Source organism: Arvicola amphibius, chromosome 4 (assembly GCF_903992535.2).
Source record: "Arvicola amphibius chromosome 4, mArvAmp1.2, whole genome shotgun sequence".
NCBI classification, from domain to species: Eukaryota; Metazoa; Chordata; class Mammalia; order Rodentia; family Cricetidae; genus Arvicola; species Arvicola amphibius.
This window is the reverse complement of record NC_052050.1, coordinates 155970366-155989135: the sequence shown is the minus strand read 5'-3', so window position 1 is coordinate 155989135 and position 18770 is coordinate 155970366. Positions and strand designations below refer to the sequence as shown.

Below are 18770 nucleotides of genomic sequence, written 5' to 3'. Positions count from 1 at the left end.
GAGATATAGCCCAAACCTGTCTCTCAAACTGTCCCCTGAGCTCCCCCAGGCTTCTTGTGGCTGTTATGTGGCAGCCAGACCTGGAAAGGGCCAAGCGAGGGGGACAGAGAGAGGGGCCGGCCTAAACTCCCTTCTTACCATGAGCTAGAGCAGTGGTTCTCAACCTGTGGGCAGCAACCCCCTCACAGGGTCACATATTAGACCTTTGCATTAAGATTCATAGCAGTAACAAAACAGTTATGAAGTAGCAACAAAGTAATTTTGTGGTCTGGGGCCACCACAACACAGGAACTGTATTAAAGGGTCGCAGTGTTAAGAAGGCTGAGAACCTCCGCTCTGGAGTCGGTGTGCAGGCCACAGAAGGCTGATATAACGGTTTTCTGTTCTCACGTGTGCAGTTAACTCATAAGCAGCTTGAAGTTTAACTTTTCCTGGTCGTTGCCATCAACCCCTCTGCTTTCTGCCTGCCCTTTACCCACAACTCCTGAAACAGGAACGGCCAATAAGAGCAAGCACCTGGGGGACAGTGGACTGGGAACCACGGGGAAGGACCCACAAGGTCTCCACTCACAGACATTCCCCAGTTGCTCTGAGAGCAGCAATCCCAGTAGCCCACAGGAGCCTGCTGCTCCACTCTGCCTGCTGCCCTGCCAGGTGAAGTTGTGGATGTTTCTAACTGGGTTATAAGCCTCTGGTTTTCACAAACCTGGGTGCCTACACAGCCTGAGGTCTCACCTTGCTGTCCTTTTGGACCTGGTGGTCCCTGGAGTCCTTTTAGACCAGGGGGACCCTCTGGACCAGGGAGCCCTGGCTCTCCTTTGATGACATCATATGGACCTGGGGGACCTGGGGGACCTTGGAGACCTGTGAGAACGACAGGTGGAGGATCAGCTTCACTGCCAGCAGGGTGATCAAAAGCGGCTCTGGCAACAACTGTACCATCACCAAACACATTTAATATGGGTTACATCTCTCTTGCTTAAGCCGAAAACTCTGAGCTCTCAACCCCAGCCGCTACTCCATGCTGGAGACCAACAGCTGCCGCCCTGCCCTCTCCTGACACCGCCCCACCCCGCCCTCTCCTGACACCCTGGGCATACTACAAGCCACCCAGAGTCGGCAAGGTGAGCAGCAGAAGGGGGATTTTGTTAAAAACCCCAACAGCCATCCGCAAGAATTTCTTGTTGCCATCTTCCATTCATTTGACATCTGAAAAGTCAACCCCTCCAATCCTGTGTGTCAGGTTGCTTCTGTTCTCCCCAGATCACTGATAAAGCCTGGTGCATTAAAAATTGACCTACCTTTAGGGCCGGGTATGCCTTGATCCCCCTGGTCTCCTTTCACTCCCTGGAGGCCAGGAAGACCTTTCTGACCTGGGTGGGAAGAGGACATTTTCTTTGCATGGAGCATTTAACCATATGCAAGAATATGGGGATGCGTATTCACACAGACGCACAAGCAGGTGTGTATACATATGCAGGTACACACACACACACACACACACACAAATATACACACACCCTTGCATCCCCGCCTGTGCAGACATACATATACACATACATCCACCATATGCACATACACAAACAGTGAAGGCATCCCCATTTATCGTCAAGGAAGAAAACACGCTATTCTTTCAGCTGCAGAATCTCAGGAAACGTCTCCTGCTAGAACCAGAAGCTACTGTATTATAAGCAGCCACCCTAAGACGGCGACAATCAGGGCAGGGGCATACGATGGCATCTGTGGTCACAATCGGTCTGACAGACCACAGGCACCTGTAGAGTGAGTGCTCCCTTTATTCACCCCTCAGGCGAGTCTGACTCCGCAGTAACCATGGTGTGTGGAGGCTGCTAGTGCCCAGGACAAGTATGCCGACTACACTGAAACTAATGAATAGCTCAAAGTCACAATTTTTTGTTGAGACTCAAATGACTGGGGCATATGTGATCCACTGGTTCTTAATTAAGAAAATCAGAATGCCTACAGTTGGCCATCCATGCCACACAGAAAGGCCAATGTTAGCTGTCAGCAGTAGTGCAGAGCCAGAATCCCAGCACTCGGGGACTGAGGCATGAGGTTTGTCAGATGCTTAAGGCCAGTGAGTAACAGTAAGACCTTGCCTCAAAAAAAGGGAAATCTACTGCCCTTTTAACTTGAAGATAGCATTATCTCTTGCTGTGGCCATGCTGGCACCTGAGTATTGGAGCATGTGTGCTCGGGAGGCCTTTGGAACAGCAGGCCCTCGGCAGCAAGGCTGCTGGGCTTGGACTTCAGCATCTTACCTTGGAATCCTGGAACTCCTGGTGGTCCCATGTCTCCTTTTGAGCCTGTGATCCCTGGAGAGCCGCCAATGCCCTACAGACCACAAAGGAAATATGAGCTGGAAGAAGATGGCTCAGGACACCTATGGCCAGTTCCCTGAGGAACAGGACCCTGTCAGGTGGGAAGCCCTTCCATGTGCTGCACAGGGGCTTGTGAACTGATGGGGCCTAGCAATTCCTTAAATGATGCCGTGTGAGAGGATATTGTAATAGTTCATATACACGGTAAGTTCATTCGGGTTTGCAGCCGCCGTCTCCACCCACCAGCCTGAGGCCATGAATACAGCCAGAACACCATGGACAGTTGCCATGGAGACAAATCCAGGGCTGTCAGGTCCACAGCACCCTTCTGGAAACTTCCCCTGGCCATCAAAGAGTAGTGATGGCTCTTTGGAATCAGCTTCTTGTCTCATGTGAATTATAATTTTAGTTAAATTATAATTCACATGAGACAAGAAGCTGATTTAAAAATACTGAAGGACAAGTTCCCTTTGTAATATAACTATACTTAAGCATATGTAATATGATATCATATACTCAAGAATATTAGCCCACCTCTTTGGTATTTCAATGGAGTTGTTTCTTTATCTAGAGATATGGCCTAGCATGCACAGCCATATCCAAAATATAACTTCTTATATAGATTTGCTTACCCTAATTTGAAAAGTACCATAATCAGCATGTGTAAAACATACATATATGAGTATACACACTTATTTATACAACATGTATACAGCGAGACAGTGACTGTCACCAGGAGCAGGGAAGGTGACTGATGAATGAAATCAAGGCTGTATGAATAACTGGAAAACTGCCTGTGCTTGTATCACTGAGAAATTACAATATATAATAAGGAGGATGAAAACAGACCCATGAATACCCCCATGTACCGTGGGGATGTACGGGGGCATGGAGGGCAGGAAGCAGGTAGGAATGACCACTGCTACTCCATGGAGCCAGTTTGCGTAATTATTCCCAGCGCTCACAACTTGAAGACTCAGAAGTTAAAAGCAGCAGAAGACTATTTCCATAGCGCCATGGGCTTGATCCCCAGATCTACCCAGAAGCAAAACCCAGAAGAATCACAGCATCACTTGCTCTGACTTCTACAGCAAGCTCACTTGCTCTGTGTCTGCCCTTGAATCAGTGCAGTGTCTCCTCTGCTACTGATGAGCGACAACCCGGGTAGACAGCAAACTAAACCCTGAGTGCTGCTCCACCTCAGCAAAGGTCTCCTGCAGCTCTGCCAGCTCGCAGCTCCCTGACTCACATTCTCTTTCAAAGCGCATTAGAGAGAAAGAAGAGGAGAGAGACAGGGACAGAGAGAAGCAGAAAGCAGAAGAAACGGAGGCAGAAACAGGGATAGAGGGTGAATCTCTGCTAACACAACTGTTTGACCAATCATAAGAACCACACTCGGACACGGTGGTGGCTGAGCCAAGAATCCAACCTGAACTCAGCCATGTGATGGGTAAGCCAAGAATGTAACCAGAAACAGTTACTTTATCTAAGAGCAGGGTTCTGCTGGTACTACAGGAAACCAAAGCTAAATTAACACCCCAGCACACACACACCCACCCACCCCCACACACACACGCATGCACGCACACACGCACACACGCACGCACGCACACAGGGCTCATGAGCTACGTGCCCTGCAGACTGGTCCATGGCATCATCTACAACACACCTGTCCCACTGCCAACCCCAGAAGACAGCTGCAGCTGCCCAGAACTTTCCTCTCTCAGGCCACTGGCTACTTGCACTGAATCTGTAAACAGGCTGCAAAGCTGGGCACTGAACTATACTCTGCAGCAGGACAGCTTTTCCTTCCTAATAGCTCCAAAAAAAAGTAGGTTGTGAAAAACATGTTGTAATAGTTTCCCGTGCTGGTGCCAAAGGAGGGAAGTGCTTTAGGGGCCGGGGGGCGGGGGAGTTACACACGTATACACACACACACATATGACACTCTTGACCAGAAAAGCCTCCTTTTGAAAACCACGTCTACACTCAACCACTCACCGGCATGCCTTGGAATCCTGGGTCTCCCTTGGGGCCTGGAACCCCAGGAGCTCCTGGCCAACCTGGATTTCCCTTGTCACCTTTTGGCCCATTGAGTCCGGGGAACCCTGGAGGCCCCATAGGTCCCGGATGTCCTAATGTGGAAGACAAAAGGCGGAGTTAAGGAGGGTGGGCAGGACCCTGGACTGTGTGTCACTGTGCTATGGTACAGTCAGTACTGCCATCAGTGGTCTGCAGCCTTAGCCCCATGGCCTTGGAGAGCAAGACAGGCCTCTAAGAAATCAAGGAAGAATGCTCATAGAAACAGCAGACTCCACATCTAAATGGTCTGTCTGTGGCAGTGATGGCCCAGGTCTGTCGTCCCAGTTATTCCAGAGACTGAAGCAGAAGAAGACCAAGTTCAAGTGTACGGGGCTGCAGAGTAAGTTCAAGACCAGCGTGGACAACCTAACGAGACCCTGCCTCAAAACAATGATGATGATGATAATAAAAGGTCCAGGGAATGTAGCTCAGCAGTAGCCTGGCATACGCAAAGTCTCTGCTCCATCCCGATGCCACCGAAATAACTAAATAATAAAGCCACACAGTTACGAAGCCTGGGGAATGGACACTGCAGAGTGTTCACATAAATGTCCTGGTGTTAGCTTCTGAAATACCCGAAGCCACAATGTCTGAGGCCCGACAACACCACCACGGCAGGCGCGCTCGGGTGGAAGGCTCAGAGTACAGCACTGATTAAAGCAAGAGCCTAAGTGTCGTCCACGCTGCTGCTTCTTGGTCATTTCCTTTCCCGCAGCGCAGCTCTAACTAAATGCCTTAACAGGAAGGAAAACACGAAGACAGGTGTTGAGCTGATAACCTGAGCATGGGTCGGCTGAGAAGCCCTTACCTGGCAGGCCGGGTTGACCCTGAGGTCCTCGGTCTCCTTTGGGCCCCTCCACGGGATGACCAGGAGTGCCAGGTAAACCGGGTTGTCCTTGAGGGCCCGGAGGACCCATGAATCCTTGCTCCCCTTTGGCTCCAGGAATTCCTGGACTCCCAGCTAAGCCGGGGAAGCCCACTTCACCCTTGGAACCTGCAGGGGTGGGGAGGGAGGGAGATGGTGGTGACCAGAGGAACAGAGACCACGGAGCGATGCTACACACACTGACGGCCAGGGATGAAACACTTCCTGCCCTCTGGAAGCTCCTTCACTGCTAGCTTTCTTCCATGCCCTGGCTGAGAAAAAGAACCCAGCCGCTCTTTATTCTAAAAGAAGAGTCCTACGACAGAGGTAGCTTACGTGTGCTTTGGAGTCTTCAAGCAGCTGCACTACCTAAGCCAAGGGCTTGCTCGTTCCAAGACACAGGCAAAGCTAACTCAGTGGAACCCTGCTCAGCAGTCAAGAGTGGATGACTGATTTAAATCGCAGGATGGGCTGTGGGAAGAAGTCAGGCTATGAAACTGGACGGCGCAAACTGTCCAGTTGTGTCTGCATGAGCGTGTGGGAGACACAGGTCCTTCATGGCTCCTAAATGGAGATGGAGGTTTGCTCGGGGGTGTCTTGGGGGTCGGGGTGCAGGATGGGAGATCAGAAGCAGCAGAGCAGCTGTGGAGTAACAGATGTGACACTGCCCAGAATGCAATGCTTCCATGGGTGCATACATGAGTCAAAATTTAAAGAATGGCAGACTTTAAATATGTGTGGTCTATTAGACAGTAACATGACCCTCCCCCAAAAAAGCTATTTTCAAAAATAAGAAAGTAAGGGCTGGATAGAAGGCTTAGCAGTTAAGAGCACTTACTGCCCTTGCAGAGAACCCAGGTTCTGTTCCCAGCACCCCCATGGCAGCTCACAACTCCCTCCCATGGTAGGTTACAACCTCACATACTCAGGCACGCACACTTAACTAATTAGCTAATTACTTTAAAAAAAACAAGAAACTAAGACCCTGCAAGGGATGGGAACCCATGTTTACACGTTACTCAAAACTTAAGCAATAATAAGACTATCAAAAGGTATTTGGCATGTACCACATATGTCAACCATGAATTAGATGGTGTAATCATAGGTCATCCATTAGCTACTGCCTTGCTGAGAGGGACATGAGTCCCATGGACAGTAGTCCTTGTTCCCCTGCAATGGTGGCACCGGCAGACAGGAAGGTGTGGAGCTGAGGGTTACCTTTGTCTCCTTTGTTCCCTGGGAATCCTGGGAAGCCTCTTCCGGGAAGACCTACAGGAAGAAGAAGAGAAGGACATGCCTTTTACTCAGCTGCAGAGACAGCGAGAGGCAAATGGCCCTGCTACTGAAGCCACATGACACTTGCAGAGTGCACGGAGGGAGTTCAGAGAGACATCCCTGCAGTTGCCATGGCCCCTGCAGTGGGACTGGAGACTTAGCAGGCACAGTCCCTAAGGACCTTTCTGCTTGGATCACTAGTGTTGAGCAGCAATGATCTGTACTAACGGCGGCTTGTTTCTGTCAAGGCAGGTCGGAGGGCTTCCCCGCGCCCTGGGGCACTAGGGCAGAAGGCGAACACAGCAAGGTCTGATAGATGCCACCAACTCCTGTTGATTGCTGCTATAATTGAGAGAGTTTGGGTCTTTATCATAAACACCATTTTTATGCTTTCTGAGAGGACTCGGGGGAAACAGGAAGCCATTGTGCAGACCCTACCCTTATAAGGCCCAGGCTGTCCAGAGCAGGGAATGGATCAATCAAGCAGACCTATTATTTCTGAACCAGTGGACTGCCCTCACTGTAGCCCGGCTGCCTGGATCCATTGCTGTCTGAGACACTCCAGTGGATCCAGACGGCCTGAACAAGTCTCAGAACATAGCAAGTGTAGACCCACGGAATTCTAAGAAACCCTGGAGCCATCTTCGCCCAGGCCACAGAATAAGTGCCTCCCAATTGGTGGTCCAGAAGAAGGGAAGGCCTGTGATTGGTGCAAAGACCCTGGACACATCCTCCTCCCCTTTCAAGCAGGTGCTTGGCTCCTTTCTCTAGTCTGCTGCCCCCTGGTGTTCAATGAGAGGCTCCCTCTTTGTCTAGTCTGGTCTTGTTCATCTGCGCCAGGTCACACTAGGACAGGCCAGACTTCTTGCACACCTTTGATCTTTACCATCCACAGAACGGACTGAGCTGAGAACACAAGAGGAGACTGTGGCAGCAGAGACCAGAGAGTGGCTGAGGAGCTTCTGAAAACGGCCAGGGCGGGAAAGACAGAGCGCAGAAGCAGCAGAGGAAATAACAGTTGGAAAAGGCTTCGGACAATAAATGGCAGGCCGTGGTTGCTAGAATTCCAGGACCTGTCATGCTTTAGGATCCAAGGGTCCCAGCACCCTAGGCCTGACAGTTGTGCCACTAGCTACCGAGGGGCGGAGGGTCCCAACACCCTGGGGTGCTGAAACACCGGCTGCCGCCTGTCTCTGGTGCATAAAGCCAAGATTGCAGGGAGCAGCAGCATGGGCAGGTCCTGCTCTTGAGTTTGACTTGGCCAGAATAAAAACCCCAATCAGTCATGGGTAGCATGACTACAGCAAAGACACACAGATGGGCTCTCATCAGATGACACCCCAACTCTCCAAAGCTCTCAAAGGAGGAGGGAGACGTGCAGAGCTGGGCAGTGGGGAGCAGAGCCAGCTGCACGCTAGCTACAGGCAGAGGGGAGATTCATATGGAGGAGGAAGTAGAAAAGGCGTCTTATAAATCGTCTTTATAGAAAATGAGAAAAAGGATCGGAGATAAGGCAGCCGTAACAGCAAGGAACCCGACTGTCCCATTCCTGTCCGGCTTGACTCAGGGTTACCTGTTTCAAGCTGTCGCTGTCACCACCAGAAATGGGTTTTCCTGCCAAGTTACAGCTCTTCTCCCCAGTAAAAGGAGCAGGAAGCGACAGTAACCCCAATACCCCCAGACCCTGGGAGATTTTCCCAACTGGGGAAAACGTGGGACAGAGGAATTTTCTTTTTCGTTTTATCATAGCGAACGCAACCGAAACAGCAAGGTGGCATTTATTTCTCCCTGCAAGTGCTGCATCGGTGTCTCCTGGACCCACCCCGAAGAGAGGAAATGGGTATCCCGGGCCCGATCCAGTCCCATCCCTCATGTCTACATCTGTGCTTTAGGAGCTGAAGGGAACACTGCACAGGTGTCTCTGTGTTCACTCAACAAGGCACGCAGGCTCCAAGTGGGAAGCAGGAACAGGACCTACCTGGCTCGCCCTTCTCTCCTGCTGACCCAGGGATGCCATCACTGCCAGGCTCTCCCTTCTGGCCAGCTGGACCTGTAGGACCGGGAGTCCCAGGGAGACCTTGGGGAGAAAAGACACAATCACTCACAGACCTTCTCTGCACCATAGCTCCTGGGACGTGACCGCTTTCAGACATCGTAAAGAATGTTCCCTGCACACGCATCCCTGGAACCAGTTCTGGCACCCTCCCACAGGACCCTCTCGGCAGCTAGGAACAGTATAAACCCCACCCTGTGCTCACAGAGGAAAAGAGGGGAAATGGCTGAAATGCCCATGTCGCTACAGAAACAACTTGGAGATGCTCACCCTAGTTCCCGACCTCCCCCAAACCACGACCACCCTACAGATTCAGTCTGTGGATCTGAAAGTGGATGAATAGGACCAGCTGACCCCAGACCAGAAACAGCATCCCAGGGTCTGGTTCACAATGAAGGATGATCCCACCCCCTGACCCCCATCAAGCCCAGGTGCTCGTTATCTGCCCACCCAAGTGTCAGCAGAGGGTCCCCACCTGCTTCTCCTTTGACACCAGGAACACCATCCAATCCCGGGAGGCCTTTGTCTCCCTTCTCTCCAGGCAGGCCTGGGCTTCCTAAAGAGAAAACAAAAGCACAAAAGTTGGGTGCTCCTGTGCTTCCCTTGTTTGTGAGCCACTGCCCGGAGAACTCTCAGCTCCACTACCTGGATAGCCGATGCTCCCTGGAGACCCCCTTGGGCCTGGGGACCCTGGCATCCCTGGGGTTCCGGCGCTGCCTTTCTCTCCCTTCTCGCCAGGGCTGCCTGGGAAACCCGCGAGTCCCTGGTCTCCCTGTGAGGAAGAAGCAGGATGTGAGCTCCAAGTCTTGAAGCACGCGATAGGTAATGGATTTTGATGCAATGAATGTCACATTGCAGAATTCCATCTGCTAGGCTTTCCAGAAAGAGACGAAGCCTGCGTCTCGTCTGAGAAGAGGTAGAGCTGACACGGTCTCCTTTCCTTTTGCCAAGTTCCTCAGCCCACCCCTCTTCTTCCTCCCTGGGATATAAAGCCACCCTCACCTCTCAACGAGCCTCTAGATCTTTCCCTAGGGAGGAGAGGCAAGGAGTGGAAGCAGGAGATGACTCTGAGTTTGCTGGAAGGGGTGTAATGTGTCACAGTCCATGGATGTGCTGGGACTATTTATAGACACGTCAGGAACATTTCCACGGAGACGGGAGATGTTCACATGAGGGAAAATTACCTTGTCGCCGGGCGGCCCGGGAATCCCAATGCCAGGTACACCGGACTGTCCTTTCTCTCCTTTGGCTCCTTTCTCTCCAGGTGAGCCAGGGACGCCCTGTTGGCCGGGGATGCCGGGAACACCTTTCTGTCCGGGTAAACCTAGTGATACAGACAAGCAAATTTGAACGCGATACCACTAACACGTAACAGTCACAGAACACAAATCACTGTGCTCGTGGGCGTGCCAACAGCACGGCTGGGAGTCCTTGGGCAAGCCACATCAGGACACCCTGAGAAGTGCTCCCTCCACCTTTCAAAGACCATCGTTGTATAAAGAAAGAGCAAAAACACAACTCTACCAACAACAGAAGAAGAACCTTTATGATACCAACAGCTCAGGGCTGAGAGGCAGTGGGCAGAGTTTCACACACCATGTGTGGGTTTATGACATGTAGACACAGGCATAACCAGCAACGTATGGTGTTAAGGCAAGTATGGAGCTCATAGACTTGGGAGGAACCAGGAAGGCAGGGTCTCCAGTCTTGGCTGTCACTTCCCAGGCTTGCCGGGAACCACCTCCCCAACTACTTGTCCATGGCCAGCTCATTTCTTATTCACTTGTAGCAATGCTCACAGTGTCAGCCAAAACCACCATCCTAGATAGGAGACTGTACGCTAGAGACGTGGCTCCCAGGCCCTCCCTCTTCCCAGCGGGCAGTGCCAGTCTGCGGACAACCCATCAGCCCCCTTGTGCACACTGTATATGCCATGGAGCCCAGGTTACCTGGCATGCCCATTCCTCCAACAGATCCTTTGGGTCCAGGGAGGCCAGGGGCTCCTGGTGTTCCACTAAGACCTGGGTCACCTTTAGGTCCTAGAATGGGAGAAAAAAAATCCCACAGTTCAGCATCTGAGGAAAGCACGGGGAGGCGAGTTTCTTGATGATGGATCTGGCCATACTGTCCACACCTACCTGGTTGTCCAGGATGCCCCGCCTGCCCGTCCTTCCCAGGCACTCCTGGCGTTCCAGGATCTCCTCGGGAACCTTTATCACCAGTGGGTCCAATTTGTCCTGTGTGTCACAGAAAAACATGAATTCCCACATCTGCTTCAGAGTGGGGTGACCTGGGGTTCATGCAGAAACCGGTTTCCCTGTGAGGCCCATCTGCCACCTCTGTCACCGAGGCCTCTCTCCCCCGCTCACCTTTCTCTCCTTGGTCTCCTTTCTGTCCCTTCATACTGCCCATGTCCACGTGTTCCATAGATCCTGGCATGCCGGGAAGCCCAACATCCCCCTTATCGCCTTTGAAGCCAGGGTCTCCCCTGGGTCCTGAAGAGCCTGGAAGGCCATGGTCTCCTGGGGAGGAAAGAGAGCAAGTGCCCGGTGAGATCCAGGCCTAGCTCCTTCCAGCCAGAGCCTGCAAGGTTGGGAAAGAACTAGAACCTGAGTCTGACCCACAGGGGAGAATGCAACTCTGGGCAGAGACAAAGCCACCTTCAGAACTTCATTATCTGCTCGTGACCCCAACACATTCCGTTTGGATGAACCCCTTTTCCCTCCTTCCGAAGTGTCCTCTTTCCCGCTCCCTTATCCCCTGTCACTCCCAAGTGCCCCCCCCATTATAGACAAACTACAGAGCAGAAAGCTTCCTCATCCTGACGTCAACTCCCCTTTGTCATACACATCTACAGTACCTGCTTCTTCTCTTTAAAAGAACGAAATTTTTTTTATCAATTTCAGAGAACAAGAAATGAAAAGCTGGGCTTGCCCATGAAGTGGGCTCTAGTGACATGGTTCTGGGACACTCAAGACTTGCACCCTCGTGGGACTGGAAGAGTCCACAGTTCCTTGAGGAGAGAAACTCAGTCATTCCCATCTTCTTCATATCAGCTAGGCAGGCAGAGTCAGCACTGCGCGCCCATGCTCTCTGCGTGGAGTTAACTCCCTTCTGAGAGAGAGAGGTGTCTTCCAGCCCCTTGAGCGAGCTCTGAGAGAGAGGTGTCTTCCAGCCCCTTGAGCGAGCTCTGAGAGAGAGGTGTCTTCTAGCCCCTTGAGCGACCTTCTGCATTTCTTGCATCTACTTCTTAAAACTAAATGTCATCTATCATAGTACAGGAACTTCCCAGTATTCTCGGTACGACACAGCCTGGTTTGCAAGCTGTTGGCCCTCCTACCTTTCTCTCCAGGCAACCCTGGGGTGCCAGCTGGTCCCGGTGAGCCTGGTTGCCCTGGGGTTCCCATGACGCCCATTTCGCCTTTAGAACCTATGGTCGAAAGGAAAGTTAAGAACGTGTTGTTACGTGGACCACAGATGGTAAAGGCCCAAGAGTCAGGAAAGGAGAAAGTAAGCCACATTCCCTCTCGAGCAATCCAGGCAGAGTTTAGATGCTTACCTGGGAATCCTGGTAATCCAGGAGTCCCCTGCTGTCCAGGGAGGCCAGGGAGCCCTGACTGTCCCGTGAGGCCAGGAAGTCCTTGAGAGCCTTTATCTCCTTTGGGGCCGGGCATGTCCAGTCCTGGGAATCCAGGGAAACCCTTCTCTCCTTTGACTCCAGGTGGACCTGAGGTTGAATAAATTGAGCAAATTATTGAATGTTCCAGAACAGGCATTATCGTGGAGAGTACTTCCTGAGGACAGCACATGAGCATGATAGTACTGGGGGCCTGAATGATGCCCAGTGCTCAGAGCCAAGACAATGGGTAAGACATCTCGTAAGAGAAAACTCTTCCCTTTCTGCCACTGTAGATCATCGTCACCTCTGTAAAGACTACTAGCCCCAGCCAACGTAAGCTAGTTTTCACTATTTTTCCCTGCTTCCCCAGTACAAACATAATTCTAGGATTACTGATATAAGAACGAAGGCAACTGGACAAAGAATTAGTTTAAATTATCAGCAATTTGGTAAGGCTCCTAACAAAGATAACAGGAAGACGTTATGATAAATAAAATCTTAAATATTTCTGAATATGTAACAGATTTCTTTGGCACAGTAACCAGTCTCGGGGGGAAGAAACATAGGAATCTCTAATGCTTGAGTTAAGCAAATAACCAAAACCATTTTTACAAACTAGAATGCACCCCCTCTTTATTTTGGCCACCGTGATAACCTCCCTTCTCACCCCACAGTTCACAGGCTCTGAGGAAAGGACAGTCACATCACCTGATGACCCTGGAGGTCCCTGTCCTCCGGGAGGGCCCATGGCTCCGGGTGGTCCTATTCCAGGAACCCCTGGTGGACCTGCAGGGCCTTGAACTCCAGGAGGTCCTGGGTCACCTGTCGGGAAGGAAGGGAATAAGCTGGAGGCTAGAATGTACTCCACTCTCTATGCCACACATCTATCTGTACAAACAACACAGCCACAAACCCTCACAGTGTCTCCCACCCGTCCAGTCGATGTGGACGCTCTGGGGACCCAAAGGGGACAGGGGCCCTGACACAGGCTAAAGCATTACCTCTGATCCCCTGGAGTCCAGGGGGGCCAATCGATCCTTGCTCTCCAGGGACGCCTGGTCCCCCGATGTTGCCCTTCTCTCCAGGTGTACCAGGAATGCCTGGCAGGCCTGGCTGCCCTTTGAGTCCTGGTAGCCCAATGCCAGGTTCTCCCTGGAAACCCAAGACACCAGGAGCAAATCGACCATCAACGTTAACATTTCTTTCCAAGCTGTCCTGGCTCAGCTGCCTAGACTTGGGAGTCTCCAGGAAGCAGGCTCTGGATGACGGGAATACCGTCACCTGTGAACACTTGCTCTCTCCCGAGAGAGTGAGGACAGGACCTGGCTGACTCCATCATGGGCAGTGGTTCACTAGAGCCCTGAGCCCTTTCTCTCACTTCCAATGGTTTCCCTGTTTCCTCCCAACCACACCAGGAAAGCTATGACCAGTAGTCAGGCAAGGGCCTCCGTCCAGTCTAGGGGGGTGAGAAGGACATCAGAGGGCCGGGAAACTGCTAAATTACATAGCACAGGGTTGGGCCAGCAGCATGTCTGCCCAGAGCACACAGGGCAAGGAGGGGATGTGTTTCCAGTTGTCACTATTGAAGGGACCTCTGTTGGTGTCAAGCCTGGAACACTACTGCTGAAGGCCCAGCAGGGTGGCCCACACAGCAACAGTAGCCTCGAATGGAATGTCCTATGTGTCACCCTCCCGGGTGACTTCTTTCTTTTCTGACTGTGGCTCTCAAACAGCTCTCATCTGACACTCACAGCGAGAGACACATCTCATGCTGGGACCCAGCACACAGGCAAGAAATGGTCCCAAAGCTGAAACAAATGTTTCCCTTCTGCCTTTTGTAGACTGTGCCATTAAAAAAGAAAACCATCCCACAAGTTTAATAACCCACGTACCACATGCCCGATGAACAAGCATGAGGACCGGGCAGTCCAGGAAAGTCAGTACCCACCTTTTGGCCTTGTGGCCCTGGGTTGCCAGGTAAGCCATTAAATCCAGGGCGGCCTGGACTCCCAGGTTGCCCTATGTCTCCAGGCAAGCCGTCAACACCTGTTTGGAAGAGTGACAGAAAGCATTACAGATGTGAGGGCTCTCCCAACACTCTCGACTTGTCTCGGTAACCGTTCACCTGGCAGACAAAGCTCTTGGTATGTCTGCAAAGGGGTTTCTGGGCTGGGTTAGTGAGGTGGGAAGAAGACCCACCATGGATGCGGGTGCATCGCATGAGCTGGGGTCACTGACTGAATGAAAAGGAGAATATGAACCGAGAGTCTCGGCAGCACCTGTCTCTGCTCCCTGACTACAATTCAATGTGCCAGGCCTTGCCCGCCATGATGCCCCTTCAGCTGCCAGACAAAGTAGACCCCTCCCTCCATAAGCTGCTGCTGTCAAGAATTCTGTCACAGTAGTGAGGAAAACTCTCTTTGCAAGATGGTGCTGTATCCATCAGTCAGTTCCCTGAAGTGGCAAGAACACTGTCATTTGAGTGACCAGAAAATATGGAGGGACCCTGGCATCACCTTCTCTTTCTCATAGATCCGCATGAAGCGGATACCAAGACCCTTACCAGTCACTGAATGACTGGTCCCCATTTGGTATTCTGGACGGGTTCACAGCCCCGCACTAGGCCCATCAGAGGTTTACCTTTGGGGCCTGGAGGCCCGGGAAATCCAATCCCTGGCTGGCCCACAGCACCCTTCTCTCCTGGGATGCCTGGTCGTCCTGGGGTTCCTGGGAAGCCTCGGTCACCTAAGGCGAGGAAGGTGTGGTCAGCATGAGAAATGCCTAAGGGAGCCCTGGGGTACCCGGGCAAGCTAGACTTCAACAGTACCTTGTGGCCCTGGGAACCCAGGGGATCCTGGAAGGCCTGCAGCTCCAGGGGGGCCAGGGAGTGGGACAACCTTTCCTGCTTCACCCTTTGGACCTGAGGGAATAAAATAAAATCATATATGTGAATTGCTATATCTCAGCCTCTCTGAAGACAGCATGGGTGTTGTCATGCAGTACACAGCAAAGGAGCCGCGACTCCCTAGATGAGATCCTGTACCTTCTCAGACATATAGACTGTGGCCACCACTCCCCAAATGAGACCCTGCTCTCAGGACACAGTGACTGTGGTTAACACTCCCCAAGTGAGTCCCTGCATCTTCTCAGGACACACAGGCTGTGGCCACCACTCCCCATCCTCTAAGGCACCCAGAACTCCTGCAAAGAAAAGCCCCTAGATTTCTTATTTCTCCCCTGCATGTTTAGAACCTCTCCCAGAGTTACTCAAGATGTGTGTCCCCAAAATGACCGAAATGTTTATTTGACTCTGGATTCCTTGGGAGTTTCACATTCAAGCCACAGAGAGTTGGAAAATCTCCCATAACAAAAAGTAAGGTGGCCCTGGGTCATTTCTTGGTTAGCTTGTCTCAAATAAATAAATAAATAAAAACCCAAGGAATAAAACGAAAACCCAAACACTATTTTCAAACCATCAGACAGAAGAGTGCTCAGCTGCTTTCCATCCAAGCTGGAATGTGCACCTGCTCACTCAAACACGCCGGCAAACGAGCAATCCTGTCTTCTCCCACTGGAGCGGTATCACGGTTCCTACCGCCCCGGGGTAACACAGAGATCTCCACTCTCAGGCCCTAACCCTTCCCAGTCAGAGAGCCACTGGAGGTCAGGGCACAGCTGTTCAGAAAGAATGAGGGCTCCCCAAAGTGTGCAAGGGACTCCTGAGCACAGCATTCGAGTTCCAGATAAAGGGGACCCTCCGGGAATGGCCGTCTGGCCTCTCATTGCAGACCGTGAGAACCGACTGACCCCAGCACACATCTGCGGTCCCGAACCCCTGGGATCCAGCCATGTGGGATCACCACATAAACACAGCTCTGCAGATGAAAGGTCAACTTTCTGATCTGGAGGCTGACAGGGTCTGGAGGGTAAGAACAAAAACCCAAGAGACAAACTCTCTAGAATGGGGACAGCTGGTCAGTAAAACCAGCAACACCTCCTTCCGGACCCTTCTTCCCTGGGGTGCCTGGATCTACGAGGAACTACACTGCCGATTTCTCTCAAATATGACTGAACTCCTTCCATGGCTCCTGCAGGTTGCGGAGGCTGCAGAAATTCTCACCTTGTCGATTTTGAATTCAGAACCATGAGGGAAAGTGAGAAAAGTTTGCCTTCTCTGGCTCACTGGGGTCTTCCTAAGTCAGTGCAGGATGTCCCTGCTTCTGGGGGAGCGAGAAGAAGGACACTCGAGGTCCTCCGCTCACTAAGCACAGTTGGTAATGGAGTCACGCTGGCTGCGCTAATGACAATGGTGGCAAAGGCTCCGCAGGGCACCACCCTTGGACTTCATCACTGAACAACTGCCTGAATCCCAGGAGGAAACGATGTCCCTAATGAGGACAGGAATTGATAAAGTCTGGGCTACCGTCATGGCTAGGGAAACCATCATCAAGAGCTGTGAGTACCGAGGCGCCACCGCGCTTGTGGAGCTCCCACTGGGCATTCTGTTCACGGGGCTCCTTAACGCTGTTTGTAATCACCCTCAGTCCTCCATTAGCCTTTATAACGTTTTAAATCCTTACCAGTACACACACTTACTTCCTCCTTTGTGGCAAGTCACTTCTGGCCTCATCATCCAAGACTGGATAGTCTCAGGAACGAGAGGCTCATTCAGGTCAGTGCAGAATCACACTAAGCAAATAAATTTTCGAGTGCCCACTTATAGATGGCAGAGGGGTGCAGCACCCCCCAATTCAGCCACCCTCAGCCATCCTGGGTGCTAATGACATAGGGAGTAACATGTTACCATTACTGTAGATTTTACAGTAGACCCTGTTGGAGGGCACAGGAGGGCAGGGGCTGGGTCTCTTTCCCAATGCTTATCAACACTCCGCTTAGTGTTTGGCACATAAACCACTCAAAAGACAGTCAGCAAATGACCTAAGTCAATGGGAATTAAATGGCAACGTGGATATTGCAACTTAGATGCCTGAATATCAATGGAAAGTGAAGATTATACATACTGCTTAGAAAACACAGAAGTCAAAAGGAGCAGAAAATAGATTTAAAAAACAAACAAAAATTAAAAAAAAAAAAAACACGGCCTCATGTTTTTTCAAGTCACCTGAGAGGCTGACTTTAGCTGATCTGTAGTCTCTGTGCATGACCTGGCCCATGTGACACAAGGAAAAAGGAAGGACAGAACACTGACAAACTCCTCGAGCCCGGGAAGAAGTGAACCAGTGTGCACCTGCATCTCTGATCCATAGCCAGTTTCTGTGACCTTGAAGCTTCCCCTTCAGGTCCTGAAGTCTCACCTGGAAGGCCTGGGGACCCTGGGTTTCCAGGAAAGCCTGCATTTCCTTTTTCACCAATGGGACCAATGGAACCGATTCCTGGGGGCCCAGGTGGGCCAATGTCACCGCGACTGCCGGGGAAGCCAACTCCTCCAGGGGGCCCTCGTTCTCCTTTCAATCCTACCAAGCCCTGAGAAGACAAAAGGCAGGAAAGATTGTCAAAGGACAATCCTGATTTCTGCACCTATTCCTGCGTCATCCACAGCAGAACAGGGACAAGAGTCTAGTCAGCTGGCACTGTTTACTGTGCCATGCACCACCAGGTCAGCTTGGAGGTAAGAACGACACCAATATTCTTCTCCCTACGCCGCCGTCACAGCCAGAGGTCTAGAATCCCATACTGCAAACGATAGGCGTACTGTTAGCTTTAGAATTATTTCCCACAGAGGCTACAAGAGAGGAAAACTCATCTATTCAGTCCCTAGAACATCAAAGAGACACAGGCATCTGTAACCTATTATACAAGTCTACACCACTAACCCCTACATTCATTGACATATGTTGGCTCAGGGGCCGAGAAGCAGTTTACGCCATCTGAGGGAGTCACCATAGCTATGACTCAAAGCATTCATCTCTCTGCTCTTCATAGATCCCGGTTTGTAAAACACATGCCCCGAGTCTGGAAAGGGACCTACCGGGGAGCCTTTGGGTCCAGGAAGTCCTGGGTGGCCATCTCTTCCAGGGGTTCCCGCTCTTCCTGGCATGCCTGGTTGTCCTGGGAAACCTGGGTCTCCTTTGTCACCTTTGAGTCGCATGTCAAAAAATATCTCGCCAGGTTCTCCCTTAGCTCCAGGCTGGCCCATGAGCCCTGGTGCACCTTGTGGACCCTGTAAAAACAAACCACCTCGTGTCACCAGGAAGCAACTGTGGGAGGTGTTAGCAGTCAGTCAGACTTGGAGCTGAGGAGCCACCCTCTGGGAACACCACATCTTTAGATGTACTGCAGAAACTAGCCAGCAGCGCCATGACAAAGCCTCAGCACACGCAGCTCTCTTAAAAGTCCTTACTTTGTTAGGCATCCCAAACGGACCAAAAGGGACAGGAGACCAACAACACTGAGCCCAACTTTGAGAAACCCTTGAGTAACTTTCTTTTCCCTAATGCCTGCTAAACCTTCCAGAGACTACCTTGGCAGTTGTTGGAACATTGCGCATGTGTGACTCTTAAGACACGTGTCTGA

At 51.5% G+C, this 18770-nt stretch overlaps 1 protein-coding gene across 1 annotated transcript in view; it reads right to left on the bottom strand.

Moving 5' to 3' along the window:
- The window catches only part of Col4a1 (collagen type IV alpha 1 chain), a 111674-nt gene that overhangs the window by 9383 nt on the left and 83521 nt on the right, over positions 1-18770 (bottom strand). Inside the window, exons 25-46 of the mRNA XM_038326946.2 lie at positions 18226-18417; positions 17552-17720; positions 15064-15156; positions 14877-14981; positions 14185-14282; positions 13238-13388; positions 12945-13058; positions 12177-12344; positions 11958-12047; positions 10987-11139; positions 10756-10854; positions 10567-10656; positions 9802-9941; positions 9263-9389; positions 9093-9173; positions 8543-8641; positions 6508-6558; positions 5233-5418; positions 4344-4477; positions 2283-2355; positions 1302-1373; positions 736-864 (exon numbers count right to left, since the gene is read on the bottom strand). Of these exons, the coding sequence (XP_038182874.1) occupies positions 736-864; positions 1302-1373; positions 2283-2355; positions 4344-4477; positions 5233-5418; positions 6508-6558; positions 8543-8641; positions 9093-9173; positions 9263-9389; positions 9802-9941; positions 10567-10656; positions 10756-10854; positions 10987-11139; positions 11958-12047; positions 12177-12344; positions 12945-13058; positions 13238-13388; positions 14185-14282; positions 14877-14981; positions 15064-15156; positions 17552-17720; positions 18226-18417 (2614 nt within the window). The remainder of the gene's footprint in view (positions 1-735; positions 865-1301; positions 1374-2282; positions 2356-4343; positions 4478-5232; positions 5419-6507; positions 6559-8542; positions 8642-9092; positions 9174-9262; positions 9390-9801; positions 9942-10566; positions 10657-10755; positions 10855-10986; positions 11140-11957; positions 12048-12176; positions 12345-12944; positions 13059-13237; positions 13389-14184; positions 14283-14876; positions 14982-15063; positions 15157-17551; positions 17721-18225; positions 18418-18770) is intronic.